Below are 21620 nucleotides of genomic sequence, written 5' to 3'. Positions count from 1 at the left end.
AAGGGGAGAAAGTGGGAGTGCCTTAGGGCGGTTGGATTAGGAGGCTGGAATGAGAAGTGACTCTAACGTGCATAGGGAAAATGCTCTAAAATTGAGTAAAGTGATGGCTTCGCAACTCTGAATATAATAACTCGTACTGAATTTGCAATGGATTCTTTAAATTGATTAAATGGGTGAACCATATGGTATATGAATTATATCTCAATTTAAAAAAGCAGAATCTAACACCTTAATGAATCTCCTTCCAGACTTTTTCTATGCATTTTTTACAGAAACAAATTCTACTATCTATACTCTATTTTATCATTTGTTTTCACATAATATACAGCAGAATTTTTTGAACATTCACAGAGATAATTTTTATGGCTAGGGTAATCTATTATACAGATGTACTAATGTCTAACAGTTGAGTACTTAAATTATTTCCAGTATCTCACTACTATAAATATCTTAGTAGCTAGATCTTACCACAATATTTAATTATTTCCTGGGGATAATCTTATTAGTGAAATTGGTTATTCCACTGGGGCAAAGGTTATAAATATTTTTATCACTTTTGATACCTAATGACAAATCACTTTTTACAAAGTAATACAAGTATATATCAGCAATGTAGTCTTCCATGAGATGGAGTCTTGCTCTTGTCACCCAGGCTGGAGTGCAATGGCATGATCTCAGCTCACTGCAACCTCTGCCTCCCAGGTTCAAGTGATTCTCCTGCCTCAGCCTCCTGAGTAGCTGGGATTACAGGTGTAAGCCACCATGCCTGGCTAACTTTTGTATTTTTAGTAGAGATGGGGTTTTGCCATGTTGGCCAGGCTGGTGTCAAACTCCTGACCTCATGATCCGCCCACCTCAGCCTCTCAAAGTGCTGGGATTACAGGCGTGAGTCACTGTGCCCAGCCAGCAATGTAGTCTTACGCATGTAATTACCTGTTCCCCCACCCATAATATTGAGAATTATGTTTTATCTTTTGAAATCCAATAGAAACTGTTTCTGGCCAGGCACAGTGGCTCACAACTATAATCCCAGCACTTTGGGAGGCAAAGGCAAGCAGATCACCTGAGGTCAGGAGTTCAAGACTAGCCTGGCCAACATGACAAAACCCCATTTCTACTAAAAATACAAAAATTAGCCAGGTGTGGTGGCGTTCACCTGTAATCTCAGCTACTCAGGAGACTGAGACAGGAGAATCCCTTGAACTCAAGAGGCAGAGGTTGCAGTAAGCCGAGATTGCACCACTCGAGAATGTCACCAGGCATTCCAGCCTGGGTGACAAGAGCGAAACTCCCAAGACTCCATTTAAAAAAAAAAAGAAAGAAAACTGTTTCTAATTTGCACTTTACTTACACAGTTGACCCTTGAACAACATGGGTTTGAACTTCAGGGGTCCACTTCTGTGCAGGCTTTCTTCTACCTCTGCCAACCCAGAGAGCAAGACCAACCCCCACCCTCCTCCTCCTCCTCAATGTGATGATGAAGATCCAGATGATCCACTTCCACTCAACAAAGAGTAAATACAGTTTCTCTTCCTTACAATTTTCTTTCTTTCTTTTTTTTTTTTTTTTTTTTTTTTTTGAGACAGAGTTTAGCTCTTTTGCCCAGGCTGGAGGGAAGTGGCATGGCTCACTGCAACCTCTGCCCCATCACCACCCCCACCCCAGGGTTCAAGCAATATTCCTGCCTCAGCCTCCCAAGTAGCTGAGATTACAGGCACCCACCACCACGACCGGTTAATTTTTTTGTATTTTTAGTAGAGATAGGGTTTCACCATCCTGGCCAGGTTGGTCTTGAACGCCTGACCTCATGATCCACCCAGGATTACAGGCATGAGCCACTACGCCTGGCCTGAGAACATTTTTTTGGCTGTTTTCAGACATCCATCCTAGAAGATGAACTTCAGCATTGCTTCCTCAAGATCAAAAAATAAATGTTTAAAAACTTTGTGAACATATTTTAGAAGCACACTAAACGTATAAATTCAGTTCGGGAATTAAGTGCTTTTAGATAGTATGTAGGAACCTTCTCTTTACAACATCCATCATAGCCCCAACCACAGGAATGTCATGATTAATTAATAAATGAAGCACTAGCCACACACAGGTCACCTGAAGCCTTGCCATTCATTCTCCCTCTCTCCCTGTGCCTCTGGCTCCCTTGCCACCTCATAACCTACTGTTGTGCCCCAATTGCCCAGGAACTGGCTCCTGAATCTACTTTCCCTGCAGCACCCTATGTGCCATACCTCATTTGGCTGCTGCCTTCCTTCTGCCTATTAAAACCCGACAGCCCGATATCCTACGACAAATCAATCTTATCAAGTAACTGACCAGCTCCGTAATGCAAAGCATGTGGCCCAAAATGTGTCAGTGCCTCCTTTTACAGACAAAATTGAGGCAAAGTCTGTCCAACTGTCTAGGTGAGATGTCCTGAATCTGGTTAACATTAAAGACAGCCAGAGGTGGAGCTATGATGGAGCAGCCTCACCATGGCTGGGGACACTATCCCATAAGCCAGGTCATCTACCTCTCTTTAATGACTCCGAGCTCACCGAGTAAGCCAATGTGGCTTGCTAGCCTGCTGACAAGAAGGAAATAGCCATGAAAGGGCTCACTAAAAAATGTCAAGTGCCATCAAAAATGGTTAAATTGCCATTTCTATGAGTTTAGCTTGAGTCCTTTTCCCCTCCGGCCTCTGTGATCAATAATGGCTATTCTTTTTTTTTCCTGAGATGGAGTCTCACTCTGTCACCCAGGCTGGAGCGCAGCAGCGCAATCTCGACTCACTGCAACCTCTGCCTCTCAGGCTCAAGCGATTCCCTAGCCTCAGCCTCCTTAGTAGCTGGGATTACAGGCACCCGCCACCATGCCTGGCTATTTTTGTATTTTCAGCAGAGACGGGGTTTCACCATGTTGGCCAGGCTGGTCTCGAATGCTGGACCTCAAGTGATCCTCCCACCTCAGCCTCCCAAAGTGATGGGATTACAGGCATGAGCCACTGCACCCAGCCTAATAATGGGTATTCTAACAGACAAGTTTCTAGGCCTGCAAAGATGAAAGCCAAACTTTTGACAGTGATTGACCTCCTATCTTGCTAAGGGAGTCAGAGTATAGTCCTTTTAATTATAACGTGTGGCTCAATTTATCATTATAAATGTATTCCCGAGCCGGGTGTGGTGGCTCATGCCTATAATCCCAGCACTCTGGGAGGCCGAGGCGGGTGGATCACTTGAGGTCAGGAGTTTGAGACCAGCTGGCCAAAATGGAGAAACACTGTCTCTACTAACAAATACAAAACTTAGCTGGGTGTCGTGGCATGTGCCTATAGTCCCAGCTACTTGGGAGGCTGAGGCAGGAGAATCACTTGAACCCAGGAGGCAGAGGTTGCAGCGAGCCAAGATCATGCCAGTGCACTCCAGCCTGGGCAACTGAGCATGACTCTGTCTCAAAAAAAAAAAAAAAGGCCAGGTGCAGTGGCTCATGCCTGTAATCCCAGCAATTTGGGAGGCTGAGGCAGGTGGATCATCTGAGGTCAGGAGTTCGAGACCACCCTGACCAACATGGAGAAACCCCATCTCTACTAAAAGTACAAAAATTAGCCAGGTGTGGTGGCACATGCCTGTAATCCCACCTACTTGGGAGGCTGAGGCAGGAGAATCGCTTGAAGCCAGGAGGTGGAGGTTGTGGTGAGCCGAGATCACACCACTGCACTCCAGCCTGGGCAATAAGAGCAAAACTTCATCTTAAAAAAAATATATATATATACACACACACACACACACACACACATATACACACACATACATATACACACATATATACGTATATACACATATATACATACATATATATATATAAAACTATGAATATATACTGAAACAATATACTATGTATAGAAGGCTCAGACTGTCATGCCCATAGACCCTTTCTAAAAAAAGAAGCTATAGGCATTCCTGGCCAAGAGTTAACATGCTTTGTGTCATCTGAGCCAGGCCATGGCTGATTAGATCAATAATTTGCACTTCAGCCCAAGGCAACCTAGAAACTAATCATAAGTACTCAAGGGCCAATAAGGGCCACATGTCATTAAGACCCTGTGGCCTACAATAGGCTTAATGAATACACATGGCCCCAAAAGGCTGCTCCCTTCTTGAGAGTAACTGCCCCAGTCAGATTCCCTCTCCTGGGAAGACAAAGAAGCTGAGAGAGCCATAGGCAGAAGCAAAAGGGACTCACTGGAAGTTTCTGAAGGAAATTATGAGAATCTGGCTCAAATCCCAACTCAGCCATCTACTAATTGGTTGACCTTGGGTAAATTATTTAATTTTTTCTTTCTTTTTTTTTGAGACAGTCTCACGGCTGCCCAGGCTGGAGTGCAGTGGCGTGATCTCAGTGCAACCTCCACCTCCTGGGTTCAGGCGATTCTCTTGCCTCAGTCTCCTGAATAGCTGGGACCACAGGCGTACGCCACCACACTTGACTAATTTTGTATTTTTAGTAGAGACAGGGTTTCGCCATGTTGGCCAGGCTGGTCTTGAACTCCTGACCTCAAGTGATCCACCCACCATGGCCTCCCAAAGTGCTGGGATTACAGGTGTGAGCTACTGTGCCTGGCCCCTAAATTACTTAATTTCTCTAAGCCTCAGTTTTCTGTTCTGTTAAACTGAGCCAATGATAGGTGTGTATAATATATAACAGAATTGTGAAAATCACATAGAGTAAAAAACAAAGAATTCAGCAGAGTCTTTGGCCAGGAAGACTTCTCAATGCATGAACATGGTTATTCGTACTACTTTCCGGGTCACTGGAGCTACTGCTTTGCTCCAACTAGGAAGCAATCTGCTTTTTTGTTGTTGTTTGTTTGTTTGTTTTTTGAGATGGAGTCTCCCTCTGTCACCCAGGCTGAAGTGCAGTGGGGCAATCTCGGCTCACTACAACCTCCACCTCCCAGGTTCAAGCAATTCTCCTGCCTCAGCCTCCTGAGTAGCTGGGACTATAGGTGCACCCCACCATGCCCAGCTAATTTTTTATATTTTTAGTAGAGAAGGAGTTTCGCCATGTTGGCCAGACTGGTCTCGAACTCCTGACCTCAAGTGATCCGCCTGCCTTGGACTCCCAAAATGCTGAGATTATAGGCGTGAGTCACTGCACCCAGCCACAGTCTGCTCTTAATTACCCTGCAAAAATCCCAGGAGACGCTTTACTCCAGGGAGAACCTGAGTGCTGTGCAGCCTCTTTCCACTTCCCTCACACACCTGGGCAGGTGGGCAGTCATACCATCATCCATCCCTCACAACCCCCATGTTAGAGAGATGTTGATAAGAAAGATGAATATATTTCAGAGCAGCATACCTGGAAAAATGTAAACCCTGGGGTGTCATCAATCCAAAGTTACCAAGGAAATGGGGAAAGGTAAATGTGGAAGTTGTTCCTGAACAGTTCTTGCATTTCGGATACAGAAAATACTTACTAAAAGCATCTAACGCCTTTGTCAGATTGTTCTGGGCAGACCTGAGAAAATAAAATTTAAAAAAGTTTTTTCTTTTTGAAAATAAAACAACAAAAGTACAATCACATTTCATTTGTTTGTAAAAACCCTGTCCTCTACCACGTCTGAGATGCATTTCCAGTGACCTGAATGCTCCTTGCCCCAGGGTGTCCCTCATGGCCACGTCCTCGCTCCAGGTGTTTAAAGTCCCACCTGGGCACCTTTCTATTAACTATGGAAGATGATTCTTTCAGATTATGCTTACTGTACATGTTTATGCACGTCTTTCTCAGAAATGATACTTCAGGCCGGGCGCAGTGGCTCAAGCCTGTAATCCCGGCACTTTGGGAGGCCAAGACGGGCGGATCACGAGGTCAGGGGATCGAGACCATCCTGGCTAACACAGTGAAACCCCATCTCTACTAAAAATACAAAAACTAGCCAGGCGAGGTGGCGGGCGCCTGTCGTCCCAGCTACTCGGGAGGCTGAGGCAGGAGAATGGCGTAAACCCGGGAGGTGGAGCTTGCAGTGAGCTGAGATCCGGCCACTGCACTCCAGCCCGGGTGACAGAGCGAGACTCCGTCTCAAAAAAAAAAAAAAAAACAAAAAAAACAAAAGGGAAGGTTATTTTAAAACCTATACTAATATTTACCTCAGGAATATTACCAAGGCAAGGATTCATGCCTATCTCCTGCCCTGCTGAGAGAGGTGGGTCTTCATTGCAATCTGCAGTTTCATTTATCCATACAAGGCAGGCCAAATCACAGACTTGGGCAGGGCTGAGTGGCTCACGCTTGGAATCCCGCCATTTTGGGAGGCCAAGGCGGGCTGATTGCTTGAGGTCAGGAGTTTCAGATCAGCCTTGCCAAAATGGCAAAACCCTATCTCTACTAAAAATACAAAAAAATTTTGCAGTGTGTGGTGGTGCACCCCTGTAATCCCAGCTACTCAGGAGGCTGAGACATGAGAATCACTTGAACCCAGGAGGCAGAGGTTGCAGTGAACCGAGATCATGCCACTGCACTCCAGCGTGGGCAACAGAGCAGGACTCCATCTCAAAAAAAAAAAAAAAAATCCCTGACTTTTCCAGTTTACCAAGACTACTGCCAAAACACTACTGAGTGCTTGAAATCACGCTCCAAAGCTTAAAACGCATTTTTCTTATTCATCCACCAAGATTGATAAAGTCAAGGAAGTGCCTAACATTAGATCATTGTACATCCTATGCCTCATTTTCTCTTCAATGGGAAATGCAAGTGGGTTATATAAGGTGATATACAGAGCAACTGCAGCTGTCTGAGGACTGAGCAACAACATGCCTAAGCTATAATACTGAGGATGGCAGAGTTCTTATTGATACCATGTGCTTTCATTAATCTGCAGTGTTCATAAAGCAGACATTTCCTTCTATGAGTCCTTTGGAGAAATAAGTTTTTAATTATACTAGAATCATATTCAATAACACTCTTCAAAACCATGAATGCCCTCCTTGTGTCATGGCTAGGATGCACAATGATCTACTGGTTGAAACAAGGGCTTTGGAGTCAGAGGCCTGGCTTTACCGCTAATTAGTTGTCTGATTTTAGACAAGACAAGTGACTTCGTTTCTCCAAGTATTATTTCCTCGTTCATCAAATAGGGATGCTATGACTTACCTGTGAGAATTAAATAAGATGATGCAAGTTAAACATAATTGTTAATAAGATTACAAGAAAGTTTTAAAAAATATTTTTTCCTTAAAAAAATTTTTTTTTGAGACAGAGTCTTGCTCCGTCGCCCAGGCTGGAGTGCAGTGGCGTGATCTCAGCTCACTGCAAGCTCCGCCTCCTGGGTTCATGCCATTCTCCTGCCTCAGCCTCCCCAGCATCTGGGACTACAGGTGCCCGCCACCACGCCCGGGTAATTTTTTTGTATTTTTAGTAGAGACAGGGTTTCACCGTGTTAGCCAGGATGGTCTCAATCTCCTGACCTCGTGATCCACCCGTCTCGGCCTCCCAAAGTGCTGGGATTACAGGCCTGAGCCACCGTGCCTGGCCTCCTTAAATTTTTATTTTTTCTATTTTTTTTTTTTTTTTTTGAGATCGAGTCTTGCTCTGTCATCCAGGCTGGAATGCTGGAATGCACTGGCACAATCATGGCTCAGTGTAGCCTTGACCTCCTGGGCTCAAGTGATCCTCCTGCCTCAGCCTCCCGAGTAACTGGGACTACAGGCATGCATTACTATGCCTGGCTAATTTTTAAATTTTTGCAGAGATAGGGCTCCACAAGGTTGCCAGGCTGCTCTGGAACTCTGGGCTCAGTGATCCTCTGACTTCAGCCTCCCAAAGTGTTGGGATTACAGGCGTGAACCACCACACCCAGCCTAGAAACTTTTTTTTTTTTTTTTTTTTTTGAGATGGAGTCTCACTCTGTCGCCCAGGTTGGAGTGCAGTGGCATGATTTCAGCTCACTGCAACCTCCACCTCCCGGGTTCATGACATTCTTCTGCCTCAGCCTCCCAAGTAGGTAGGACTACAGGCACCCACCACCACGCCCGGCTAATTTTTTTTTTTGTATTTTTAGTAGAGACGGGGTTTCACCATGTTAGCCAGGATGGTCTCGATCTCCTGACCTCATGATCTGCCTGCCTAAGCCTCCCAAAGTGCTGGGATTACAGGCGTGAGCCAACGTGCCCAGCCAAAAGATTTTTAAAAGATGACATTTCTCGCCTGTAATCCCAGCACTCTGGGAGGCCAAGGCGGATGGATCACTTGAGGTAAGGAGTTTGAGACCAGCCTGGCCAACATGGTGAAACCCCATCACTACTAAAAATACAAAAATTAGCCAGGCGTGGCAGGCATCTGCAATCCCAGCTACTTGGGAGGCTGAGGCAAGAGAATCACTTGAACGTGAGAAGTGGAGGTTGCAGAGAGCCAAGATCGTGCCACTGCACTCCAGCCTATGTGACAGAGCAAGACTCCGTATCAAAAAAAAAAAAAAAAAAGATTACATTTCCTATCCTAACAGCCAAGTCTACTCCTATATCTCTAAATGGCATTTTTACCAAAGAAGTGAATGCAAAGGAGATCTCGTTAACTTAAGAAATAAAAGGAATCTAATGGTGATCCAATTAAGTTAAAAAATTACGAACGCACCGCCAGGCACGGTGGCTCACGCCTGTAATCCCAGCACTTTGGGAGGCCGAGGCAGGTGGATCACGAGGTCAGGAGATCGAGATCATCCTGGCTAACATGGTGAAATCCCATCTCTACTAAAAATACAAAAAATTAGCCAGGCGTGTGGTAGGGACCTGTAGTCCCAGCTACTCGGGAGGCTGAGGCAGGAGAATGGCGTGAATCTGGAAGGCGGAGTTTGCAGTGAGCCGAGTTCGCGCCACTGCACTCCAGCCTGGGTGACAGAGTGAGACTCCATCTCAAAAAAAAAAAAAAAAATTACTAACACACAAAAAAATGGTATGCTCTCATCAGCAAGAAAACTTGTTTCCTCATCATAAAACTCACGCCTTCCCTGGAAGCAAATACTATTTAGATGACATTAATTGGTAGTACCCTCATTTTATACTTGGATAGGATCCCATGTAGGATTCCAATATTTTATCCTTCAGGCCCCAATTAACTGATTTATACTCTACAGACCACTAAAATACAATAATTCAGCTGCAAGTCACTTCCAATTTAATTCAGTGAGTTGTTTACCATTCAAGTTAGATCACTGTCAGTCCTCTCTCAAACACTCCAATGGCTTACCATCCCACTCCAGGTAAAAGCCACACCTGTCTCACCTCTTTCAGGCCCTGACTTAAATGTTACTTTCTCAGCCTTCCCAACTCTATAACTGCAACAACTCCCCCTCCACCCCCCTACTCTCATATTTCTCTATTACTTCTCTGCTTTTGGTTTTTTTTTTTTTTTTTTTTTGAGACAGAGTCTTGCTCTGTCGCCCAGGCTGGAATGCTGTGGCACAATCTTGGCTCACTGCAACCTCTGACTCCCTGGTTCAAGCGATTCTCCTACCTCAGCCTCCTGAGTAGCTAGGATTACAGGCACACGCCACCACACCCAGCTAATTTTTGTATTTTTAGTAGAGACGGAGTTTCACTATGTTGGCCAGAATGGTCTCGATCTCCTGACCTCATGATCTGCTCGCCTCGGCCTCCCAAAGTGCTGGATTTACAGGCGTAAGCCACCGTGCCCAGCCTGCTTTATTTTTTTTATTTAAAGAATCAGATGGAGATTGGCTACAGCATACATTGTTCTTTTTTTTTTTTTTTTTTTTTTTTGAGGCAGGGTCTCCCCCCGTCACCCAGGCTGGAGTGCGGTGGTATGATCATCTCGAATCACTGCAACCTCTGCCTCCTGGGCTTATGTGATTCTCCCACCTCAGTCTCTCAAGTAGCTGGGAGCACAGATATGTGCCACCATGCCTGACTGATTTTTTTTTTTTTTGGTAGAGATGGTGTTTCTCCATGTTGCTCAGGCTTATCTCAAATTCCTGGGCTCAAGCAATCTGTCCGTCTCGGCCTCCCAAAGTGCTATGATTTTTATTACCTGGAACAGGAACCACAGGCCAAGCGTGGGCCATCGCATCCTTCCTGTGGCTCCATTTTGGGGTAATAAAAGTATTCAAAAAATATTCTAAAATTGGTTTCAATGATGGATGCACAACTCTGAATATACTAAAAAGCACTGAAGTGTATACTTTAGATGGGTGAATTATACGGTATATGAGTTATATCTCAATAAAGCTATTTTTAAAAACTGCCTGTTTCTTTTCTGTCACCAACTAGAAAGTAAGCTCCATGAATGCATAAACTTCTGTTTTATTTAGCACAATGCTTAGAATATCAGAGAACCTCAAATATAGCAAAAGGAAGAAAAGAAGGGAGAGAGAGAAGGGAAAGAAAGGATGAATGGAGGAAGGTAAGAAATGAAAGGATGGAGGGAGGAAAGAAGAGAAGAAGAGAGGAAGGAAAGAATAAAGGGAGGGAGGGGTGAAGGAGGATAGAGGTAACTGCCAATGAAGAAACACCTAGAGATCACCCAGCTAACAGGTCCTCAGAGATGTAAATTATGCACTTGAGACAGAGGACAGTTTTTTTTGTTTTTTTTTAAGACAGGGTCTTGCTCTGTTGCCCATGCTGGAGTGCAGCGGCATCATTACAGCTCACTGCAACCCTGAATCCCTTTGCTGAAGCTTCCCCTACTTCGGCCTCTCAAGTAGCTGGGACTATAGGCATGCCCCACCACACCTGGCTCATTTTTTTTTAAAGTAGAGACTAGGTCTTGCTGTGTTGCCCAGGCTGATTTCAACCCCCAGGGCTCAAGTGATTTTCTTGCCTCAGCCTCCCAAGGTGCTGGGATTATAGGCAGGAGCCACTGTGCCCAGCCAGAAGGCAGATAGAGCTGTCTCTTTGGAGCTCTTCAAATCTTTCAAACCTTCAAATCTTTTCCTGTGAGGCCTTTAGTTGGGAACCTTTAAAATAGAATTCTAGTTATACCCTCAACAGTTTCTAATCACACTAAGAAGAAAATGCAAACCTCCTTATCTTGGCTTACATAATCTGACCCTGCCTACTGCTTCCACTTTTTCCTTCTTGGAGCCCAGAGCCCACCACACCCTTCCCACTGCCTGGCTCTGGCAAAGGCCACCCACTGACCTTCATGTCTCACCAGGCAGGTCTCCGGGAGCCACCCCACTCTCTACCCCCCTCCTCTCCACTCTTCACCCCCCTCCTCTCCACTCTTCCCCCCTCCCCTCCACTCTCCCCCACTTTCACAGTCTTCCTATCGCTCACTTGGCTATTTTCTTACACATGTATTGTCTACCACCCCCTCTAAAATTAAGTCCCATAAGAACAAGGACTTATCTGTCTTGTTCACGCCTATATCCCTCAGGCATAGAAGAGGGCTGCCACAAGTCTGTGCTATTTGTAGAACAAAGACATAGAAGTTCCAAATTTAGGAGACGATTCAGGAAGAGAGAATGCTACAAAGGCTCAGCAGTATTTCTAGAAGAGCACCTGCTCACAGTTCCAGAACCCCTCATCCACCTCCCCAACTTGGCAGTTCCTTGAAAACAGGGATGGGCAGCATTTATCCTCTAGGACCAACACCAAACATGTGCTGACTGAATGGGGGGTCAGTTTTTGTTGAATTTGTGATATTCATCTTCACAGACTCCTTCTCTAATAACTACTGGTGTGTGCTTTAAAACAAAATGTTTTGCCAGGCGCGGTGGCTCACTCCTGTAATCCCAGCACTTTGGGAGGCCAAGGCGGGTAGATCACGAGGTCAGGAGTTCGAGACCAGCCTGGCCAGCATAGTGAAGCCCCCTCTCAACTAAAAATACAAAAATTTGCCAGGTGTGGTGGCGGGCGCCTGTAGTCCCAGCTACTCGGGAGGCTGAGGCGGGAGAATCGCTTGAACCTGGGAGGCAGAGGTTGCAGTGAGCCAAGACCACGCCACTGCACTCCAGTCTGGATGACAGAGTGAGACTCCATCTCAGAAAAAAAAAAAAGTTTCACCATGTTGCCCAGTCTGGTCTCAAACTCCTAAGCCCAAACAATCCACCTGCTTCGGCCTCCCAAAGTGCTCGAATTACAGGCGTGAGCAACTGTATCCAGCCCCAGGCACAGATGTTCTTAATGTGACCTACCCAGAACGATGACTCCTTCTCAAAAGGTTTATAATTTACTTTGCTTAGATCTGAAGAATCATTATCTATGGCAGCTATATCCTCATGAAACTTTTTTTTTTTTTTTTTTGAGACATTGTCTCACTCTGTCGCCCAGGCTGGAGTGCAGTGGCCGGATCCCAGCTCACTGCAAGCTCCGCCTCCCACGTTCACGCCATTCTCCTGCCTCAGCCTCCCGAGTAGCTGGGACTACAGGTGCCCGCCACCTCACCCGGCTAGTTTTTTGTATGTTTTTTAGTAGAGACGGGGTGAAATGTATTTCTTAAATAATAAGACTTGGAAGTTGAAATTAGCCAGGCTTGGTGGCACACGCCTGTAATCCCAGTTACTGAGGAAGCTGAGGCAGAAGAATCTCTTGAACCTGGGAGGCAAAGGTTGCAGTGAGCCGAGATCCCGCCACTGCACTCCAGCCTGGGTGACAGAGCAAGACTTTGTCTCAAAAAAACAAAAGCTGAAATTACTCCTTGATCCAGGGGCTGCAGAACAAATGTTGTTAGAAGGCATGAAAACAACATTCATCTCCTTGTACACCTCCAACAAAGCACTTGGCTGATCAGGTACATCGTCAATAAGCAGTAATATTTTGAGAGGAATCTTTTCTTCTGAGCAGTAGGTCTCAACAGTGGGCTTAAAATAGTCAATAAGCCATGCCGTAAACAAATGTGCTATCATCCAGGCTTTGTCATTCCATTTCTAGGGCCCAGGCAGATTTAGCATGATTCTTGAGGGCCATAGGGTTTCTGGAATGGTAAATGAGCACTGGCTTCCACTTCAAGTCATTAGCTGTGTTAGCCAGTAACAAGAGTCGGCCTGTTCTTTGAAGGTTTAAAGCCAGGCATTAACTTCTCTCTAGCTATAAAATTCCTAGATGGCATCTTCTAATGTAAGACTGTTTGGTCTACATCGAAAACCTGTTGTTCAGTGCAGCTACCTTTGTCAATTATAATCATCAGATCTTCTGGACAACTTGCTGCAGCTTCTCCATCAGCACTTGCTGTTTCACCTTGCACTTTGATGTCATGGAGATGTTTTCTTTCCTTGATCCTCCGGAACCAACCTCTGCTAGCTTCACATTTTTCCTCTAAAGATTTCTCACGTCTCTCAGCCTTCACAGAATTGAAGAGAGGGCCTTGCTCTGGATTAGGCTTCAGAGAATGTTGTGGCTGGTTTGATCTTCTATCCAGACCGCTAAAACTTTCTCCGTATCAGCAACAAGGCTGTTTCACTTTCTTATCATTTGTGTGTTCCCTGCAGTAGCTCTTTTGAGTCCCTTCAAAAACTTTTCCTTTGCATTAACAACTTGGCTGTTTGGTACAAGAGGCATAGCTTTCAGCCTATCTCAGCTTTCTACATGTCTTCCTTGCTAAGCTTAGTCATTTCTCGATTAGTCATTAGCCGGGTGTGGTGGTGCATGCCTGTAATCCCAGCTACTTGGGAGGCTGAGGAAGGAGAATTGCGTGAACCCGGGTGGCAGAGGTTGCAGTGAGCCGAGATCACGCCACTGCACTCGAGCCTGGGTGACAGAGGGAGACTCCGTCTCAAAATAAATAAGTAAGTAAATAAAGTGAGAGACAGGCACCTCTTCCTTTCACTTTAACCCACAGAGGCTATTGTAGGGTCATTAACTGGCCTAATTTCAATATTGCTGTGTCTCAGGAGAAGAGGGAGGAAGATGGGGGAAGGGCCTGCCATGGAACAGTCGGAACACACACAACACTTATCAGTTAAGTTCACCACCTTATATGGATCCGGATTGTGGTGCCCCAAAACAATTGCAATAGTCACATCAAAGATTACTGATCACATCTTGTAACAGATGTAATAAGATGATAACAGATGTCATAATGATGAAATGTTTGAAGTATTGTGAGAATCACCAAAATGTGACAGAGAGACACACAGTGACCACACGCTGTTGGAAAAGTGGCACGGAGAGAAAGACTTGCTCGATGCAGGGTTGCCACAGGCCTTCAATTTGTAAAAAAAGCCCGTGTTTGTGAAGCATGGTAAAGAGCAAGAAGGCAGGGCAGGGCAGCACATCCAGACCAAAGCCCTGCCTCGCTTCTTTTTTCTTTTTTTTTTGAGACGGAGTCTCGCTCTGTCGCCCAGGCTGGAGTGCAGTGGCCGGATATCAGCTCACTGCAAGCTCCGCCTCCCGGGTTCCCGCCATTCTCCTGCCTCAGCCTCCCGAGTAGCTGGGACTACAGGCGCCCGCCACCGCGCCCGGCTAGTTTTTTTTTTTTTTGTATTTTTAGTAGAGACGGGGTTTCACCATGTTAGCCAGGATGGTCTTGATCTCCTGACCTCATGATCTGCCCGTCTCGGCCTCCCCAAAGTGCTGGGATTACAGGCTTGAGCCACTGCGCCCGGCCGAACACTGCCTTGCTTCTGCTTTACACAAACTTACTGCAAATCTGCAGCATCTAATGCTCCTATGACTGGACAATTTTAGGCCCTTTCTGGATTACAAAGTCAGCATGGGATGCTCAATGCAAAAGTTTTCACAACAGATAAAATGCTGTAAGGCCATCTTCACAATTTATCAATTCACAAAGCAAAACAAGGGTGGCAGAGATTAATTTCTCATCTCTCCTTCCTCAAATCTAAATGATACTGCAGATCACTAGCCTGTCATGCTTAAATAGTGTCACCTGCAACTGAAATGTGCTTCGGTAATTTACAATTTTTACAAAACACAGGGCTGTACACTCATTCCCACATTTGGACTACTCTAGGGAAAACCACCTATGTAAGTTAGTGCAAGAGCCGGACACTATAAGCAAGAGCCTAGTGATAACCAAAGTTCATCTGTGACAACCATCACTGGCCCTGCCACTCACTCATACCACAAGAACAGGAAAACTTTAAAGCTGGATCACAGAAACAGTAACCAAGGTCAACACTGCCTTCTATTTCCTTGCCCATGAAAACATACTGATTGAGTAAGAAAGCTGAGGCCTGGAGACATGATGGGAATTGCTACCACTGTCCAGGGTCACATACACATCAGTGGCAAGGCCAGGAATAGACTCAAAATTCCCTGTGCACCTTTTCACCACCTCCCTTCCTCTGGTGATCTTTTTTTTCTTCCTCCCTCGCAGCTCCTCCTTTATTTTCTTCCTTTTCTTGCCTGTAGTAACCTACAGAGAGTACTGGATATCGGTTAGGGCTAAACAGGTGGGTAATCTCTAGACTAGAGCTACTCAAAATCTATTTTAAAATAAAATGGAATGTTCCCAACATCTTACTCGTTGACTTCCATGTCCTGGTCATCAGAAGACTCATCTTCTCCTAGGATATTTTCAGAGTCTGGTTTCCGAATGAGAAAGAACAGAACTGTCCCCACAAGGCTAATCACCGTCAGCGCAATAAACACTGTTCTTCGGTCACTCTCTAAGGAGAAAAAAGAAGAAACTAGATAGTATCGACCAAACAATTCCAGAATTAGTATCATGGTACAAGGGTTGCTTATAACTGTCAACACACTTTCTCGTTACATTTTTACTTTAATGCATCAGTAAAAACGTAGCACAAGGAGATAAATAGGATACCTTCACCTTTGTCTTTCAGTTAGAGAAACACAAATAAGCAAAGAAAAACAGCATAAGAGCTTAATCGCCTTCTTTCAATCAAAGAAGGGTCCAGAGAAAACAACTGAGCATTCAGAAGTCTTCTGAGAACCATCTACTCGTGCGCAGTATTCTCGTAAGCTTGTGCACAGCATAACCTCCCCTTAGACCCTGAGATGCCACTTAAAGCATAGTCATAAATATAATCCTAGTTTAATAATAGAAACCAAGCTGGGAGCGGTGGCTCAGGCCTGTAATCCCAGCACTTTGAGAGGGTGAGGAGGGCGGATCACCTGAGGTCAGGAGTTTGAGACCAGCCTGACCAACGTGGAAAAACCGTCTCTACTAAAAATACAAAATTAGCTGGGAGTGGTGGTGCAGGCCTGTATGTAATCCTAGCCACTCGGGAAGCTGAGGCAGGAGAATTGCTTGAACCCAGGAGGCGGAGATTGCGGTGAGCCAAGATAGCGCCATTGCACTCCAGCCTGTGTAACAAGAGTGAAACTCTTGTCTTAAAAATAATAATAGTAAATAATATAAACCAAGGAAAAGGCTTACTAAAAGCTAAAATCTGCGAGAACTTGAGGTGTCAGGGTTCATGAGAACAATGCTTGAATAAAGCAATAATGGGTATTTCTGTATAACTCTTATTATGCTTTGAACATATCTGAATAAAGCAGCGTGGATAAAACAAACCTGATATCTGAGTTTTCCCTTGCCAGGCAAAATATATGTAGAGATTTCCAAAGAACAAGCTGGGGGAAGAAAAGGGAGGATAGGATGTTGGGAAATTATTTTAATATTTATGGTTTTTTAAAAATAATTATTCCCATTATTTGTTGTAAGAGAGGGAGAGAGGACATCATTTTTAAAGTATCTACCTGTCCTGGATCATTTAAAAGTATCAACTTCATCTGGACTCTGATAAACTTAATTGCCCCAGATGGAATTCAGACTCCTTCCATGTGACAGTAACCTGATTCACAGGCACCCTTCAAAGAAGAATTGACTCACTTTGAAACATGTGATTTACTGTAACTCTGGCAATGACTCCCTCGAAATAAGCTTAAGCTAAATTTTAAAGAATCTGTTTCCAAAAATCCATGATTTAGTTATCTGCATCTAATCAGATACTTTCTTTAGCATACTTTCCTGAAGAAAGAATCATTCACTCACACACTAGTTTCTTAATATACAACCCTTTAAAATGTAACGTTTGCATTTCTTAAGCCTTGTCAAGGCCAAAATTTTAGGCATGGTTCATGAGGGCAATTCCTCAGGAGAGATTCCAGAAATCCAACAGTCAAGAGCAGAATAGCCATTTTGCTTTCTTCTTAAGAAAACATTAAGGATAGGCGTGGTGGTTCATGCCTGTAATCCCAACACTTTGGGAGCCCGAGGCGGGCGGATTACGAGGTCAGGAGTTCGAGACCAGCCTGGCCAACATAGTGAAACCCCATCTCTACTAAAAATACAAAAAAAAAAAAATTAGCCAGGTGTGGTGGCGGGCACCTATAATCCCAGCTACTCAGGAGGCTAAGGCAGGAGAATTGCTTGAGCCTGGGAGGCAGAGGTTGCAGTGAGCCAAGATCACGCCATTGCACTCCAGCCCAGGTGACAGTGTGAGACACCATCTCACAAAAAAAAAAAAAAAAGAGGGCCAGGCGCCGTGGCTCAAGCCTATAATCCCAGCACTTTGGGAGGCCGAGACGGGCGGATCACGAGGTCAGGAGATGGAGACCATCCTGGCTAACACGGTGAAACCCCGTCTCTACTAAAAAACACAAAAAACTAGCCAGGCGAGGTGGCAGGCGCCTGTAGTCCCAGCTATTCGGGAGGCAGAGGCAGGAGAATGGCATAAACCCTTGAGGCGGAGCTTGCAGTGAGCTGAGATCCGGCCACTGCATGCCAGCCTGGGCGACAGAGCAAGACTCTGTCCTGAAAAAAAATTTTAGTATGCTATATTCAGTATTGGTATAAATAATCCTGAGTAGCTAGTGAGCCAGCATACCCAGCCATCATTACAAGCAATTCTACAAAGTTGGAATCATGTCACATTTAGCTAGAACTTAAGTCACATAACATGGAAGATCCAAATTGTCAAACAAAGACCTAAAAAATGGTATGACCAAAAAAAAAAAAAAGAAAGAAAAGAAAGACTGAACTTCAAAAGGGGAATTACCTAGACTGCAGAAGTGCCCAAAAAATTCCACTGTTTCTCCCAATGGTGTGCTCATCCGAATTTATCGTCAGGCAGTTTCCTTGCGCTGTCCAAAGCACTAAAATTCAACCCAAAAGTTTATCAAGAGAAAGAAATTCACTTAGAGTTACATACCAAACACATAAATAATACCCTTAGATAGGCCCCAGAGAAGAAAGCAGCTAAGTTAAAAATCAAAATGCTTACCAGCAGCAGCAATTCCAATGAAAACCGAGGCTGTGTAGAAGGACCATGGGAAAGGCTGGATAAAAACGGCAATGTACATGCTAAAATATAACAGGTCAAGGTATTATAGTCAAACGATACCTGAAATAGAGTGCCAATTATGCCTTCTAGGAATCAGTTCTGACATTCTCTTCTTTTAAAACTCAACCTGTAAAGGATCGCTCCAGTTTTGAAAAATGGGACACAATCAAGTTTCTCATTTCTTATGTAATTAATTTTTTTGAGACAGGGTCTCACTCTATTGCCTAGGCTGGAGTGCAGGGGCACCATCACAGCTCACTGCAACCTCTACCTCCTGGGCTCAAGTCATCCTCCCACCTCAGCCTCGAAAGTAGCTGGGACTTCAGGCATGTGCCACCACACCCGGCTAATTTTTTTTATTTTGGTAGAGACAGGGTTTCACCATGTTGCCCAGGCTGGTCTCGAACTCCTGGACTCAAGTGATCCTTGGCTCAGGCAATACCTTGGCCTCCCAAAGTGTTGGGATTTACAGGTGGGAGCCACTGTGCCTGGCCCATAATTTATTAGTTCAAATTTGTAAAATAAGACATTTTACAGGTTTGCAGTGTTCTTTGCCAAGAGCTTAGCACATCATGGAACTATAGTGCCAGAGTTCAGAGAAACATTTAGTTATTTCATTTGAATCCCCACTTATTTTCAGTCCACTGACAGAAAATAAGATTATTTCATAGACTGTTCTTTTCAACCCTCATAGAAAGAGACTTTTGGATACTACTTTTATTAACAGTGAAACAAAAGCAGATATAGATACATCCTATCATATTAGAATATGATATCCCTCAGCAACAAGTACTGAGCCAAAATTCCTAAAACACCACCTATATTTTATTCAGTCCAAGTCTATAAATTACTGTGAAAAGTTTACTATCTACTTGAAAGATCCTGAAAGGTGTTCTAATTAAATAAGTGCAAGATTACACTACTCACCTGTAAAATAAACCACTGGCAAACATAGAGAGTTGAGGTCCTACAATGGCAACCACTGACGGTGTAATCAAATTTGAAGCAGAGAACACTCCGTAGATAATAGCCATGCTGCACACATAATACACAAATGGAAAAAAAAAAAGAACAAAGCCCTTGTACATTGTGTCACTTTTTAAAATCCATCTGAGTTTATAGATTTTACAATAAACACATTCTTTAGTCAGAATTTATGACAGTCATATCATTAAATTCAATACCATATAAAAGTTTTCATTTGTACAAAATATTGAAGCCCACCAACTGTGCTTTGGGATCAGTTTGCCTACAACAATACATTTTTTACATACTGGTAAGTCATAGTAACAGGAACTGTGCCAAGTACCTTATACATATTTTCTCTTTTAATCCTAGCAGCACTACAAAGAAGATATTGTTATTATCCTCATGTTAAAGAACAGAAAAAGGAAATACAGTGGGGTTAAGTAATTTGCCAAAAGTCCAGCTGGGTGGCTGGTGAATGTCCAGCCAGGATTGCATGATTCCAGATGCCCTAGTCCACCAATCTGCCCTACAAACTTAGCCTAGAACTCCTGGCAGCTTCATGACATTTCTCTGTTATAAATAACAGCGCAGAGTTACAACTTGCTTGAGCCAGAATTTATGTAACTCAACCTAATAGTCTCACTTGAACATTACTCAGTTACTATTGACCCAGCCTTAGTACATACGTCTTATATGAAGTGTGACTAAAACCATTTCAAAGGCCCTGAATTCATTTACTAGACACTATTCATAAATCCAAAATAAATTATTCTTTGGCTTTTATGAATCTCTCAAATATCAAATGTGTTTTTGCATTTGTTCTTTAGAACACACATGAAGACAAAGAAGTACAAAAAGCTGTGCTACTAATCACTTAGAAAAACGAACAGTAACATCCCTTCATTCTCAAATATGACATATAAGGCTTAGGATAGGGATAAAGAACCAAGTATAAGTTATGGATTTGTGGGGGGTCGAGGGGGGTGCCATGATCCAATCTCTAACTCTAGAGAAATTAGGAACCTGTTTCTATAGCTCAATGTAGCCATTCCATGGCACATATTTCAAAACATGTTGTACACAACAAGTAACATGCAATTTTCATTTGTCAATTAAAAAATCTAATTTTAAAAAAGAAAAACCTGTTTGTGCATATATATCGGTACATATTACATTCCCAGCTCCAATCACAAGGTTCTAGTGACTTATGAAGATCTTTTCCTTTTACCCATCTGTAAAATTGGGACTAAACACCTTAACGAAAATCTAAAAGCTCCTGACATACGTATATTAATCGTTATGAAATTACAAAACCAGAAGAACCAAATGTTCAAGAATCACAACATCTTCTGTTCAGGACTGGGAATTCTAATCATGACAATACTAAAGTGCTTATTCAATGCCACGCACTGTGCCCAGACACGCATTGTCTGAGCTAGGAAATTGGGCTCGTGGAAACACTTGCCTAAGATAACAGTGCAATAAATACCTTGTAAAGTCAAGATTTCAAACCTAGTGTCTAATTCCACAGGAAACCTAAACTCATCAGCTTTATTCTATTACGTTCTCTCAGTCTAGGTACGGAGAAGAGAAAATGCAATCACTACTAATTCAATCGCAATATTCTATCGCTGGTGATTCTGATAAAAGCAACTACTGTTAAATATAAAACAAAATCAATCATACGGTACAATACCTGGTATATCCACTGCCGTGAAAATCTGTGCTATTTAAACTCCTGATGACAGTTTGCTGTGTGGAAGATAAAACTAATCAACGAAAACGTTTTCCAGTCTCCCGCCCCCACTTCGGAAGTGTGACTCCAAGTACTCAGCAAGAGAATAAAGTAAAAGTTCATAATGTACCTAACACTGAAGTCCATTATGAGAAAAGAAAAAGGACAACGTAACTGGAGAAGGCAAACCAATGACAGGGACGGGGGAGGAAAACCAGCTGTAACTACGCCTTGGGTTTCCTTCTTTAACCATCCAAGTACTAAGGAAGAGCTTAATACAGACAAGAAATAAAATAAGTTAACATCCAAACCCCTAATCAAATCAGATAAACGGTAATGCTTAACTCCCCCATATAAGAGAATGTCTGACACAAGAAATCAAACGTAATCATAACAAATGAGGAAGCCTGGGTGGGAAAAATAAAAGATGCAATTAAAGCGCGCTATTAGATATAATTAACGTTTATTATCATTTCTGTAATGCATTACGATGGGTACTTCAAAGGAGGGAGGACAGATTCCAACTCACCGCCACATTTCCACAAGTTTGAAAGGCAGTGAACATAAACATAAAGGCAACTCCTAAAATAATGATGTTGAAAAGCTTTTTAGATTCCGGGGACATTTTGGCTCAGCTCTGCCGGAGGCAGCAGCCCAGGGCAGTCAGCTCTCCTCGGGGCGAAGCCACTGACAATCCTG

General features: G+C 43.7%; 1 protein-coding gene across 3 annotated transcripts in view; it reads right to left on the bottom strand.

Annotated features, from left to right (window-relative positions):
- The window catches only part of MFSD11 (major facilitator superfamily domain containing 11), a 39772-nt gene that overhangs the window by 17377 nt on the left and 775 nt on the right, over nt 1–21620 (bottom strand). For all 3 annotated transcript variants that reach the window (XM_010387509.2, XM_030923828.1, XM_030923829.1), the window contains exons 2-9: nt 21451–21617; nt 20883–20938; nt 19145–19252; nt 18158–18237; nt 17933–18029; nt 16447–16505; nt 15430–15574; nt 5471–5511 (exon numbers count right to left, since the gene is read on the bottom strand). In XM_010387509.2, the coding sequence (XP_010385811.1) occupies nt 5471–5511; nt 15430–15574; nt 16447–16505; nt 17933–18029; nt 18158–18237; nt 19145–19252; nt 20883–20938; nt 21451–21546 (682 nt within the window). In that variant the 5' untranslated portion in view covers nt 21547–21617. The remainder of the gene's footprint in view (nt 1–5470; nt 5512–15429; nt 15575–16446; nt 16506–17932; nt 18030–18157; nt 18238–19144; nt 19253–20882; nt 20939–21450; nt 21618–21620) is intronic.

Source organism: Rhinopithecus roxellana, chromosome 19 (genome assembly GCF_007565055.1).
Source record: "Rhinopithecus roxellana isolate Shanxi Qingling chromosome 19, ASM756505v1, whole genome shotgun sequence".
Lineage (NCBI taxonomy): Eukaryota > Metazoa > Chordata > Mammalia > Primates > Cercopithecidae > Rhinopithecus > Rhinopithecus roxellana.
Note: the sequence above shows the minus strand (reverse complement) of the source record. Positions and strands in the feature narration are given on the sequence as shown.